Below are 14,044 nucleotides of genomic sequence, written 5' to 3'. Positions count from 1 at the left end.
TCCTGCTGAGCCTCCCTTTCCTCAGCCTCCTTTCTCTGTCGTGCTTCCTCTTCAGCCTTCAGCTGTACCTTGAAATGGAGAAAATCGAGGAAGATAAAATTTAATTTGGCACATGTGACCTTTCCAGAGAACCCAGAACTCTGAGCTTTCCCAATATTCCTCTAGTATTGACCAGCACCTGAAACTTTGGAAGGAAGCAGATGTTGCCACATACTAGACATGATCTGGGCTGGACAATGAACTGTGGAAGGGACAGGAAGGAGGTACTGTTCTTTCTACTACCTATATATTGGCCACTCTTACCCTAAGAAATCTAAACCATACACGAAGTTATTTATTGATAACCTGATTGCTGAAGTCAGTTTTGAATCCCTTGACTCTTCGCTGAAGTTTTACTTCTACATGCAAAGCAGCATTACAAATACCCAACCATTTCTTTCCCCAAACACTGAAGATCAAAGAAGTTGTTTTACTTCAGTACTGGTCATACTTGACACAACCTCCTTCTTTGAATGTTTATCTACATCCCTTGCAAACCCCACTCTGCTTTAATTTCACAAAGCTTTTGCTCTTGATACATGCATCAAAGGCCCACACCAACCATAATGCACGATTACTATGACTGTGCTTCTTGATCTCTACAACTGTGGCAACTGCAGCTGAGGAAACCTAACCTAATGCTTGTCTGTCCACTCTGTGGTTAAAGTGTTTTCTAAGGCTTGTTCCAGCCTCCTTTGTATGCATCTCTCCTGCTTGGAGAAGGAAGAAATGCTGGTTGTTTTAGAAAGCTCAGAACTGGTGTCCTACTGCTAATGCAACTTACTATGAATGTTCTCAGTAACAGCTTAACACCCTGAAGCTAAGAAGGCTCCTCTGTTGCATGGGTATCACAGAATATGTGTATTAACCATGCAAACATTGTCAGTATCTTCTCTCTTCTGCAGGCATCTGCTAGAAAGATGCAGGGATTTTTCTAGGTGAGACTGCACGTCCTCAAGCAGCCTGTGACCAGACAGGAAAGGCAGGGGAGAGGAAACCCACTATTGCCCAGTCCAATCACGTGGATCTCTGCATACACTTCCACCCTTCCCATCCTCAGCAAGGACAAGTTCCGGTCAGAGGGTAGGTGGAAAGAAGCATTAGACAAGTGGTAAGGAAGGCTGCTTCTAGAACTGCAACTGCATCAACATAAAGTGTCTGCCTGTGATATGGCAGAGCTGGTGCCATCACCATATGCAAATGCAGCAATGACTGCTTCTGATGTGTGCTGGACATCTGCTTTCTCACAAGCTATAAAACTACGGTTTTGGATAAAGGGCTTTTCTTTGATCTCTGACTCTGGGGTTAAAACAGCATTTCTTGTAACTGGAATGGTGTGAAAGAGACTTTTTTTCATTTTCCACTTCCCTTACCAATTTTTCCTCTTCTCTTTGTTGTTTGGCTTCTTCTAGTTTCCTCCTCCGTTCTGCTCTCTGAGCTGCTCTCTGCTCCATAGCTACAGAAACATAGAACATAAAACTTAGTGGAAATGAGCTGTAGGATAATGTCAGAAGTTTGGTAAACGAGGGTGACCACTTTGCTCTACTCCCAGACCACCACTGATGTGGACATGCCAACAAAAAGAGACTTGCTTTCTGCTACCTCTTACGGCTGGCACCACCATGAACAAGGAACCCATAAACATTTATGAGATGACTCAGGATTACCCTGGTTAGACTGCCCTCCTTCATTGACAGTCACAGCCAAGAAGCTGAGTTATGAAAGGAGCTGTGTTCAGAGGTTTTACCCCTTCCTCCTTGATTGAGTGCTGAGTCTCAGGACACCCGATTTAGCAGCTGTTGCTAAGGAGGTCTCCAATAAGCTCCAATTGCTTATTTAAAGAGCAAGTTCATGATGGAAAACATCCCTGCCACACTGGCACACAGGTACTTCGTTCCACTAGTAAGAAACTACTGCTTTGGGGAGATAAATTGCAATTTGGTGACTTTGCTGGTCATCAGCGAAGGTGTTACGGTGCTGATGTGACCACGCAGAACACACAGTGGAGTCGAGAACCTGTACTCGCTTCTTGCAAACTAAGCACAGGCTGGAACAATTGATAGCTGGGGGCATTTAAGTGTTTTGACTGCATTAGGTTTCCTCAGATTCTCTTCTTCCAGCTGTCCTGGAATTCTCTCCCAATAAAAAAATCATCCGAGTAACTTATTTACAGATTTTTCTTATCTTCAAACAAAGACACTTGAGTTCTCTGAAAATACTCTTACTGTCTTTATGGTGTACAGAGTTCAGGCAAATCAGAGTGAGTGATGGCTTGGACTGGGTAGCATTTGAGCTACACAGTCAGTTAATGAGAGACAAATATGACTATATTTGGTCTGACTATCATGGCCAAAAAGTTCTAGTGATCCCAAAACCATTGGAACATCATGATAATCATATTCTAGATGACCTTTTATACAGACTGTGACCACCCCACAACTGATGTGAAAGAACGTGACCTACAGATGTAACAGAACCTGATCTTAATTTACTGCATGAAAAGGCTATGCTTTATGTTTAACATGTATATGCTGTTCCAGTTTCAGGCTGGAAAAGAGAGTGCTGTGTTTTATTTGCATACTGTCATCAACAAGCAAGGCTCAGGTGAAGAAAGAGAGAAGTTTCCAGATGAGCTGTTGAGAAAAATGGTCTGGAGTGGTCTTTGCTATCTAGAACAATACCTTTCAGTATGGGATGAGGTGAGGTCAGCTGGCCTGAGGGCCTCCTGCTTTGCATCACTGCCCTTGTGTTTTCTGTTCCATGAGAAATAGGTAGCCTGTGAAAGGAAAGAGTAAAGAAATTAATAAATGTAGTGAAATGATGTCTCACACCTATGGCTGAGAAACAAGCCTTGTAGTTTTTATTCTCTGTTGTGCTGCATTTTCATTCTGAATCTCTGATACACCTTTCTTTTGCTTGAAACTGGATTAATGATGCATTCTTGTAAAGGAGCTGAGAACCCAGGGCTGCTGCATGTTCTGAAATACTGAAGATGACACTCTCTTTTTCCTAACTAAATAAATCCCTCCTGCTTCTACGTGTGACAGTCTAATGTTGCTGTTTCTAAGTGGATCCTGTATGGATCACAGTGTCGAGCCATTGTAAAAAGGAGGAACGAAGAAGGAGGGAGAACTGTGGCCAGCCTGATACAACCCTTGAGGCTCAGTCACAGGTGAGGGGAAGAGCAGATATGCTAGCATGACTGAAGTGTGCCTGGCAAACTCTGTCTTAAGCTGAGTAGGAATGACACATGCTGACTAATCCAGCCTGCTTTGTCGAGGGCATATACCTCAGATAGGCTGTATTCTTGCATCTGGACTGGCTTTCCCTCTTTGTTTTTTCCTCCCTGGTTTGTGAAGCGGAGTTGTTAAGTGGCTGGGTTACAGCTGTGGCTCGTGCTGCCTCTTCTTTAGCTCTGCTCAGCCTCTGATTTTCCTGCAGTTCAGGGATGAGCTTTTGCTGTTTCTGAAGCTGCTGCCTCTGCTCCTCAATCAGATGTTGCTGGAAGGCATGGAAGTGCTCAAAATGGCTACCAGAAGCAGGAGCTGTCTTCAGACCAGGTGCCTGCAACTGCTGGGGGAGAGTGGTTGTTTGATTCCTATACACAGCCTGGTCCTGGGCTCTTGGGGCTGCTTCTTTTAGGGTAACCTCGCAGGCAAATTTGGGTTTTCTGTAGGAATGAGATGTGTGAGCGTCAACCCAACAAGAGCTGTCTCTGGTCTGGTCAGGTTCTTTATGTAAAAGGCAAGTTTCAGTTGGCTAGGGAAAAAAAAAGAAAAAAGAGGAAAATTTGGTATTGATTAAAACCAAGCACTCTTCTGCCCTCCCTACACTGTGGGGGTTTTTTAATGCAAATCTAGTGAGATGCCTGAGAAGTAGGGTAATCTCAACTACAGAATCTTTATCCAGTTCTTAGCCAGGGTTGCATCTAAAATGTACTAAATGGGAGGCTGTGGGAAAGAACTGTTAAGGAGCTGTGTGCTACTTCACTGGGAGGAGGAAATCACGAGCAGGTAAGAGCTCTGGCAGGAATAAATCCTGACTATTTTGTTAGGAAGCACATCTCAGGACACCTCATTTCTCATGGGTTAGCTCATCTCTCAAGGGTTAGCACAACTTTCTTTTGAACTGTGTTGTCCCCACTCAATGCTCAGGCAGAGAATATAGGAGAAAACAGCTGTCATAGTGATCTACAGAGCTGACCTACTGAACAGTCCCTTTTTAGATGGAAGAGGAGTCCACAAGGTGCTGCTTCCTCGTTCCTCTTCTTCAGCTTTGATAAAAATTACCACAAAACTGGTGCACAGAATGAGGCCGTGCCTTTTCTGACACATGGTCTTTTCTCTGAAGAGGCATCAGATGTATGTTCTGCTTTTTGATTCCTAGGTCAAACTCCAAATTCAGTTCCAGCCTTTCAGCACAGATTTTACCAGTGTATCAAAAGAAAAATATAGGCCTACTAGGAACACATAAGCACCGTAGGAAATCAGCTTTTGCTGACACTTAAGCAAATGAAAAGCTTGACCTGTAATATGTGTGTATGAGCTCTCATGCTGGGATCAGGATACTGCGATGGTACAGGTTTTATAGACAGGAAGGAAGGGCAGGCTTTGACTTGACAAATGACAATTTAAGGAAGCAATCTCTGATTCTCCTCTTCTACCTCTTGGTGATGCACATTATTCCGAGACAGCCAATGACAACTTTTTTCCCCCCACACTTAAAAGCCAGAGAGCTGCACTGGCATGACAAAATCTCATCATGCAGTCAAGTGTTATTCTTTTTAAGTCTAAGCAGGCATCAAAGATGTAACTAATCTCTTAGCAAAAGTGATCTGGGGTGGGATGCTCATTGCAACTCACAGAGGGTGAAGGTCTCTTCTCTGGCAGCATTAGAGATTATTTTTAAGACTCATCCATTGTCCTTCACATTTTTCTCAGATTTTTGAAGATTTTTCTCTTGAGCAGTTGCAGGCAGGTATTTGGGGGTATCTGAGAAAGAAGTCTTCCTCTGGGACAATGTACTCTTTACTTCAGATCATACAAAATGTAAGAGGACCCAAGATGCCAACAGACAAAACTACACGGGAAGGATTTACCTTGTCTTGCTGCAAATCTTGATGATGGTTTTCTTCTGCTGTCCCAGACTGGTTAATCTCCAGTGGCCTGTCCAAACCGCCCTTCCCCAGCGACACTGCCTCCAGCAGCTGTGCCATTTTTCTCTGCATCTCTTCCCTCCTGATCTGCAGCTCTCGCTTTTCTGTCTCCACTTGGCTCCAGCGCTGCCACGCCAGAAAGCAGAAGCGCAAAAGCCGTCGCTGGTTATGCTCTGCAGACAGTTGGTTTTTCCTGAATGGGAAAGGACTTGTGTTATGACAGGAGCGAGGCTTCGGCCCAGGCCTGCCTGAAACAATTGCATCAAGTACAACAGTCCAGGCCATGGCATGAAGCCCCATAACTTCCCAAGTCTTCTTGTTGCTTAACTCAGAAGGCCCTCCAAAGCTGTACAGAATTTCTCAAAGGAGGAGGGGGAGGGCAGAAAGGACGCCCATTATTTTGAAGTAAGTTTCCCTAGTTTATATTTTCAATTTTCTGTGTCACCCTTGGGCTGTAGGATATGTGCAAAAGCGTTATCCTGCTCCCTTGCCAGCTGCACAGGGGGAAGTAGCAGTGCCTCACCACACAGCTTGCCTGACACCTGCAAGAGCAAGATTGTCTCTAGCTGATAGGGAATTCATCCAACAGCCTCCTTAATGAAAGGCACTGGCAAAAATTGTCTTTGCTATACTACTGCTGAAATAGGAAATAACTATATTAATCAGGAACAAATAATGGCACTTCATATTCTCTGGGGTTCAGAGCAAGCCAGGGTGAGATTTCCAGGAAAGATACCTACAGAAAGAGTGAGACGCAGGCTTGCTGGAAAGCACTAAAGCTCTTGTTTATCTCTTCTCCTTTTCATCTGTGCCACAATGCCTCTGGCACACTGCAGGCAATGTAGCAATTTTCTCAAAAAAGCTACTGTTTTCCTCCTCCTGCCTAACTGGCAAGCCCCTTTTATGGTCCCTGATCACTGCACTGCCCAAGTACAGTAGGAGGAGTGCCACAGTGTCGGTAGGATCACTACCTGTTTTGATCTTGGAGATGAACTTCCAGTTGCTGAGTCTCCTGCTCTACTTTCTGGGCCCAAGTATAGTCCCTCCAGGCTCGCAGGGCCTTCAGTTGGCATTTCCAGTCAGCAAGGGCTCTGGCTTTTCCCATTTTAATTCTGTGCTCCAAAATGACTTTCAGCCAAGCAGAGAAATGTCGTTGCATGCACTGTATGGGAGAGTTTCAGAAAACCAATGGAAAAGATAACAGCCTGTCACACAAGTGCTAATCTTATCTAGCAATCTTATTCCCCTTATCTGAGTTTCCTTTTTGAGGTTCTTTTTAGAATCCTCACTTTCAACAATTATCTGGAGAGAAAAAAAAAAAAACAAACCAAAACCACAGAGCATGTGCAGGTCTTCTACAAAAAGCAGAAAGAGACTAGAAAGATAACATCATGGGGCTCTGTGCTTTTGGGTGAAATGCAATTAGTTCACCAAGTGTAAAGGAATAAAATGGGTGAGGAACACAGAATTTCTAGAGGCAGGAAAGATGTTTCAAAATCTAGAAAATGTTGAAGAAGCTACAGGTAAGAACACTTCTGTGGAGAACAGTTCACAAATATCTCCATGGACCACTTGGGGTTTTTTTACATAGACCAAAATCAAGACGCTTCCTAGGAGAATTTATGACATGACCTAAGCTCACTCTTGTTCCAGTAAGGAGCCAAACCTTTCCTCTGTTGTGTAATTAGACTCGCTGCTGCTCGGAGTGATTTACATTGTACAGAACAGCAATTTACTATCTAATCTAGCCCATAATTCTAGCCCTGTCACTGCAGACACTGTTCATTTTGATCCTCCAAGTGGGTCACTCACAGGACTCAGCTGTTCCCCTTTTGTCGTAATGCCTTGTTTTAATTGCATTCCTCTCACCCACTGAAATCTCCAAATGAAGACTTACAAAAAAGGACAAAATGTCAGTGCATTAGCTATTTCTTTCTGCTTTAGGAAAATAATCAAAGTGTCACTATTGCTTAGCTCAGCTAAGTCGAGGCTTCTCACATTATGCCAGTCCTAAATTGTTCTGTGGTTTCACTCAGGCTTATCTTCATAGCTCGGATTGTGCTGGAGAGAGGTTGTGTACTGCTAAACGGCAGCCAAGCTCAAATCCAGCGGGCAGGCAGATGAAGTGAGCCATGGGGAAAATCACCACAAAAGTTATGGGATTATTCCATAAAATAAATTCTAGATGTAGATAAGTAGACATTAACGATGATGACTGCTCTATTAATGAAAAACTTTTTGTCATGGATGGCATTCATACCTGCACTCAGGGAAATTTATTCCCTTTGCTGAGACTGCCCATGTAAAATTATTCCTACAAAAAGATTGCTCTTTAATTGCAAGCATTTGATACAACTCAGCATTTAACCCAGAGCTGGCTCTGGTCTCAGAATAGTGAGTGTAAAAGAAATAGGTTCCTGCTAGGAATTACTGAAGTCTGCACATTTGCCTGAAAAGAGGCGTTGCAATATCGCAGACTATCCTACTGTACCCAGTGGGAGTGGCTCCTTGAGGAACTCGTTATTGTGGAAGTGCTGGCATACTTTAACTCATGGAGAGTTAAAAAACCCAGCTCAAAATTCATCCCGTTCTCTTTCCTCTCCCTGCTCCTGCAGCAGGGTCTGCGAGGCAATCTTTAAAATATCTCCCCATACAGACAACAGGGGCTTCTCAGGCCATTTTGTGCCACTTTGCCCCTTTTACCTCCTTCCTCAAGGGAAAACAAACCATGCTCTGCTGCCTCCTCTGTATGTTTACCTGCTTCTCAACTGCAGAAGCCTTTATGTTCACAACTTTCCACATCTTTTCCACAATTTTAAGTGAAACCTCCCACTGAATACACTTGAGGCACAGACACATTCATACCAGATACTTTTTGCCCTGCTCTTCTACTTTCCTGGAATCAGGAGGAGGGCTTGGAAGAAGTAAAACATTCTAACAACCAGGAGTTTTTACTTCAGTTTTGCAAATGTTACCCGCAGGCAGGTAGCTCAGAGTCTCAGATAGATAAAGAAGAGTGATGCCCACTCTCTGCTTATTGGTGTGAATCCTGTGCAGCAGCTCCTGAGCCTTTCTCTGTTTCTTCTCTTCTTGCTCTTCTTTCTTCAGGGCAAGGGGTGGTGATGCAGTAATAGATACCTCCTGCATTGATGGCTTCTGACTTTTTTCTTGTCTCTTCCCATTCCTGGAAGGTGAACAAACATACAGATCTAACAGAATGAGGAAAATACAATAGCACAGATTTCAGTCTCTTTTTGGTCAGTCCTAAGAGAATTATCTCTACAGCTTAGAAAGGTGCTGATTATTTAACTCAGCTTTCTTAGAAAACAGCCTCTGTCACGGTTTGGGGTCCCAGAGATTAAACAGTCTGGAGCATTTCCAAAGTACAGTAGGCAGAAGAAACCAGTAAGATTTCAGTAAAGCACTTGCATGAGAAGATTTAGGATCTCAGGGCTGCATATAAATAAATGGCATCCTTACAAGTCACATCTCTGTGACAATCCAAGCTCAGCAGAAGCAAAAATGTCTCTGCAGAATCCTCAGCCAAGAATACTCTTTATTCTCCCATAGCAGAGGAAGTATTATAAATGCTAGACTTTCAACAGACTTTTTTTTTTTTTTGGTGTGTACTGGCTTTCATGTTGCATTAGATGCTAACAGAGCTAAATATGGCCATAGAGCTGATGGAGATGTTTGCATGGTGGTGCAAACACACTCCTGCTTCGTGATTCAGTGTACATACTGGTAATGGCTGAAAGGAGGCTAACAGTGTCTTCAGCCCATCTTCCCACTAATGGTGAACTCTGCCATCGACATCGGTAACAGAGGATAAAAGGTTTTGGGAGAGTTTGGAGACAGAGGAATAGCAGATGTTTCCTTTGGGACCACCACTCCTCTTACATTTAGTAAAAGGAGATGATAAGAGATGTGTTCTTCATACGGTTCTTTCCATTGTCCCCTCTCCCTCTTACGTTCTCCATGATTCTGCCATGGCGTGCCTCTTCTCAGCCATTTCCTTTCGCAGCTTCACCATTTCCCTCTGGATTTCCTCCTCCTCCTTCTTGGCCTTCAGGGCCTTCCTTCTGTCCTCCTCCTGTGCTTGGAGCTTGGCCTCAGACAGAACTAATTTCTTCAGGGTCTTTTCTTGTCTCTGAAGCTCTAATGCCCTCTGACGCTTCATTCGGTTTTCTTTCACCTGTGAAGGAGGAAATCAGCAGAAGTCAGAGCAGACGCCAAAGGGTGAAGGATTTGAGGCTCATTGTACACTGACAGGGTGGGTCACAATCCACTTTTCACGCAGAGCAACCCTATCCATAGCTGGCACTGACCGGATTGGTTCTGCTCTCAGACCAGCATAAAACTCCATTAAAGAGAGTAAGGTGACACCAGTATTATTTGATGGGAACAAACTCGTAACTGACTGCCATGGCAGCTTTTCCTGCCGGCCAGTCTTCGGAAAGGGGGAAAACCTGAACAGATGTAGTGCAAGCTGACTGTGCAAGCTACTGTGAGTGGCTAATGTGCAGCCCGTAACACCTGGGTATTTGCCTCCAAGTCTGAGATTATTGCCGGTTGGGAGGGAATACTGGGGAAGTATCACTGAGCATTTACTCTAATCCTATAATCCTTGATCTTACTTCTTTTAACTGGGCTGCCTCGCCTGCTCACCTGCTTGTGTCTGAGCTCCATGATTATTCGTGGATCTGCAAGTTTTGGTTTTGCCTTGATGTCTTCAAGTCTAAGGTCTTTCATTATCCCACAGTTCAGAACTTCACTCTGCAAAAGATGCTGTAGGTATTCTTCTACAGAAGAACTTCCCAATTCATGTTCCAGGTAGCTGCACAAGTCTGAAATGAGGAATTCAGATTATCTCAGACTAGTCTGAAATGAATAAACCCCCCTGTCTCAGATCACAAAGCCTAACATAATTAAAGGGATCACTTTCCCAGACTGTGAATGCATTTCTGATGAAAGCGGACACAGTGACTGCACTCCATTTATCCCCAAAGAGTCTTAATCAGTCTCCCATTGAACACACTAGAGCGGTAACAACACTTTGTCTGTTTTTTTACTGCCTTGCCTCTGAGCATCTCAAATGGCTGTATAAATTTGACAGGCCTCACAAATACCCGTACACAAAAGAAATAAAATTTCTTTTTTATGAAGGAGACATTGAATGTTTGTGAGATGCATTTGTGCAGCCCTACAGCAAGTTTCTGTAAGAGCTAGGGGAGAAAAATGATCACCTCTAATCTTGTTTCTGCTGACCCCTCTAGCCTGGCCTCAAAGCAACTTCTACCTCTCAGCCTGACAAGCCATGAGGCCTGGCTCCCTTCCCCAGCACATCCTCACAAAGGAAGCCAGGAATTGCTTTGCTGTGCTCTCACCATCAAACCGCTCATACTTCAGAGGTGCTGCAGCAAGCTTTTCCGGGAGGACAGAGTCAGCCTCCTCTTCCCCACTGCTCATCAGCTCCAGTTGCAGATTGGACTTCATCCAGTTACTGAGCAGCTCTTGGGCTATCATGAGGAAAGACACTGATGACTTTACTTGCTTTAAAAAGTGTATGTGGGTAAGTGTAAACTAGCAAAGCTCTGTCTCTGGGACAGTTATATCACATGCTGGGAAGGCTGTCTAAAATGACTGAAAGCTGATCTGCAGCAGAAAATGGAATAAGGCTAGCAGTTCTATTCTCATCTTCTTGAACAGGAAAAGAAGGTGGCAAACTTCTTCCCTGTCACATATGTCACAAATCAATTCTTCACCTCGTTTTTCCTACGAGATTCTGTGGACATATAGATCTCTCGTGGGATTAATATAGCATTTACCAAGGAGATGGAATTCACGTTAAGTTATTCATAACACAGACAGCTTTCATATGTTTTACCACTGCACTTGCAGACACTTAGATAATTTACACACATACAGCCAGCGTTGTCATATGTTAAATACAAACAGAACCACTGTTTGGACAAATCTTTGCTTCACGTGCACAGGTTAACCTTTGCAAGTAGCACAGCTCCAGGAACAACTGGTGAGTCTAGATTACAAATCTGTCAGGCGGCAAGCTTCACTAGGGACTACCTGTACTCAGAATTAAGACTGCAACTACCGGAATGCACCCATGACGGATTTGGCACTCATCAGCGACCTCAAACGCCTAATGAACAACTGTCCTTCTGCCGACTTTATTTGCACCTCCATTCCTCTGTGGAAAAAAGCAAAAACTCCTTTTTCAGAGTTCCTACTCAAAAGCAAAGTCAGCTAATGTGGCTGCTGCCTCAACAAACCACCTGGCCTCAGTCCACGGATGGCCAAGCTGTTCCTGAAGCAGAACGCAGGGCTGAGAGCTGCGAGGCATCAGGAGCCCTGTGGGAAGCTGAGCCATCCGTGTGGTGAGGATGGGCAAAGAGCGGGGATCTCAGCAGCCATTGTAGTGCAACTCATCCCCTGTAAAGGCAGACGGCCAACAGACAGGAGGAAGCAGCTGCTAAAAATGTCTAGTTCTACCGCAAAAATCTTCTAGCTCCCTTCGAGTCCTAGCATTTCTAAGGCAATATAGTCTTTTTTTAAAACTTCCTTGAAAAGGGGTGGGTTTTTTTGAAGAAAACCGAAATCTAATGTTTATTGTCCTTCAAGTCACTTCTGTTCCCTTTTGTAATCTTTCAGGCCAGCTCAGGAACAAGGAAATGTATCTGATAACCGAAAGAAGAGAGAAAACCAGCTTATCACTCGGGAAGGGTTACTTTTTTGACTGGGAAATGCGAGCTCTTCAAAACTGGAGTAAAAGAGATCTGGCTCTTCTCAATACCTTTCTTTGCAAAGTGGGCTATGTGTGGTTAATACCATTAAGTATTCTAATAATGGATTCCAGATAAAAGGCTCTCAGTCAAGCTAGGAACAATCCTGAGGGATTGGCAGCTATAAAAAAAGAAAACCCTAGCAGAGAAGGGCAAACAAAAATAGTAAAGAGACATGAGGAAAGCAAGCAACTTTTCCACCAACTGCAAAGCAACAATGCTGTGCAATGCTTTCAGGCAGCGCAGCGTAAGCAGATAGGTGTATTCTGTGCTATTAGCCGAACCCTTGATGATTACAAGTGAAAAAGCTGACTTCTTGTATTGAAGTGAATGCTCTTGTGTCACATCTTCAGGCTCACTTTTGAGTCTTAAAAGGATGGTTAGCTCTGTTTTTAAAATCATGTCTCCTATCAGCTTTTTACACTGCAAATGTGCTTCTAGCACCAATGGGATTTTCTTCTCTCTTTTTTTTTTTTAATGTACTGCAGTTTTATTTTCAAATTTCAGAAAGCACTTGTGGATGCAGGCATTACAAAGAAAACAGTTAGTTAAGTAGTGAGGAAAATTTTGCATGGGAATTAAAGCAATAACACAAAATTATTTGTAGATGTGAAAGTTACACAGAGTAACTCCATTTTTACATGTGGCCTGGTATCAAAATTACATCACGTAATTTCATCTGGTTTCCTGTAGCCCACTAACTTGTGTTTGACCCTGCCGTATGTCTTCAAGGGTAGTATTCATCCTTGTTTTTACCTTAAATCTCCAGGAGACAGAGAGTTTATCCTGCTCTTAAGTATACTAATTAAAACCCACCTTGAAGTCCAGCGATTGATTCTTCTTATGCCTTTCTTCATTAGATGAAAGACATCTTACTTGAACTGTTTGTTATGGTCTCAAAATTTGCAAGAGTCTATTCAGACCAAAACCACAATGCTGGAATAAGAGCAATTCATTTTAGGCAGCTTGTGACAAGCGGTATTTCAGCTCACCTTCCTCACAGGCCTCATCATCATCTTGCAGCTGTGCCACAGTCTCCAAACTTGTCACAGGACCACAAGGTCCCTGTTGATACCTTGACTTTTGAAAGAAAAAAGCTTCAGAGGCAGCATACTTAGAGGCTTGGTCCACTCTCTTTACATTGAAGAAAGGAAAACATTCCTAAGGATTTCTGGATATTAATTTTTAAACTTTCTGTATCCAGGTTTCTCCGGAGAAAGCAAACATCGGTGGAAATGTAACACAAGACAGCATGGCTGTTGTAAGAAATAGATTTCTTTTGACACATATTTCTCCAACTACTCGATCGACTGGAGAAATTTGACTTAAAAATCATTAAGTAATAAGCATTCATTTGGCAATTAGTGACAATCTCCAGCAGTGACTGGAGAACACGTGGGGAGAATGCAAACACCCCGCCCCCCGTGGCTGGATGGAGACTTGCTGAGCTAGTCCCCAGCAACCACCAACTATGAAATTTGGTATCAGCATTTTGTCATAAACAGAACGGGCACGGTGTCAATAGTCTGAGTGATTTTCTGTCTCATTGTCATGGTCCTGATGTGTCCCTGTGTTTTCACGTGTAACACCTGTACCCCAGGCAGCCTGCACGTCTGCAGGACGTCTTCCCTTTGTGCTAGGGCAACCACACCAAGCTGCTGCACGCTCCTGCCATAAGCAGCAGGCCGAGGACGGGAGCACAAGGGTGCCCAAGGAAGCAAAGCAAAGCAAAGGGACGTTCACCCTTTTTTTTTCTTCTTTCTTCCTTCTCAGGTGGTTGTAGATGCAGGAGATGGCGCTTGGGGGTAATTCTCTTGTATCCCCTGCCAATACGTACAACCTGCAATACTGCTCAACAGCTAGTTTTGTGTGTGACCCGTCAGTTTTACACATAGCTACAGGGTGCCTTACTCTTGACTGAGTTACAGTGCCAGTTACTTCACCTGGATCCAGCGTTCCAAGTTATCAGAGTCAAACCTCGGCTGGAAACAAGAGTAAAAAAAAAAAATCCCGACATAAGAGCGTTGCCGCCACCTGTCTCTTTTCGAAC

The 14,044-nt window shown here is 43.7% G+C and overlaps 1 protein-coding gene across 1 annotated transcript in view; it reads right to left on the bottom strand.

Annotated features, from left to right (window-relative positions):
- The window catches only part of KIAA1407 (KIAA1407 ortholog), an 18,838-nt gene extending 4,856 nt beyond the window's left edge, over nucleotides 1–13,982 (bottom strand). Inside the window, exons 1-12 of the mRNA XM_010143891.1 lie at nucleotides 13,938–13,982; nucleotides 12,987–13,128; nucleotides 10,582–10,713; nucleotides 9,863–10,041; nucleotides 9,166–9,389; nucleotides 8,222–8,378; nucleotides 6,166–6,356; nucleotides 5,138–5,387; nucleotides 3,329–3,798; nucleotides 2,721–2,815; nucleotides 1,413–1,495; nucleotides 7–68 (exon numbers count right to left, since the gene is read on the bottom strand). Coding sequence (XP_010142193.1) covers nucleotides 7–68; nucleotides 1,413–1,495; nucleotides 2,721–2,815; nucleotides 3,329–3,798; nucleotides 5,138–5,387; nucleotides 6,166–6,356; nucleotides 8,222–8,378; nucleotides 9,166–9,389; nucleotides 9,863–10,041; nucleotides 10,582–10,690 — 1,820 coding nt within the window. The 5' untranslated portion in view covers nucleotides 10,691–10,713; nucleotides 12,987–13,128; nucleotides 13,938–13,982. The remainder of the gene's footprint in view (nucleotides 1–6; nucleotides 69–1,412; nucleotides 1,496–2,720; nucleotides 2,816–3,328; nucleotides 3,799–5,137; nucleotides 5,388–6,165; nucleotides 6,357–8,221; nucleotides 8,379–9,165; nucleotides 9,390–9,862; nucleotides 10,042–10,581; nucleotides 10,714–12,986; nucleotides 13,129–13,937) is intronic.
- Nucleotides 13,983–14,044: the final 62 nt, after the last annotated feature.

Source organism: Buceros rhinoceros, unplaced genomic scaffold, assembly GCF_000710305.1.
Source record: "Buceros rhinoceros silvestris isolate BGI_N320 unplaced genomic scaffold, ASM71030v1 scaffold38629, whole genome shotgun sequence".
Lineage (NCBI taxonomy): Eukaryota > Metazoa > Chordata > Aves > Bucerotiformes > Bucerotidae > Buceros > Buceros rhinoceros.
This window is presented reverse-complemented; position numbering and strand designations above follow the sequence as displayed.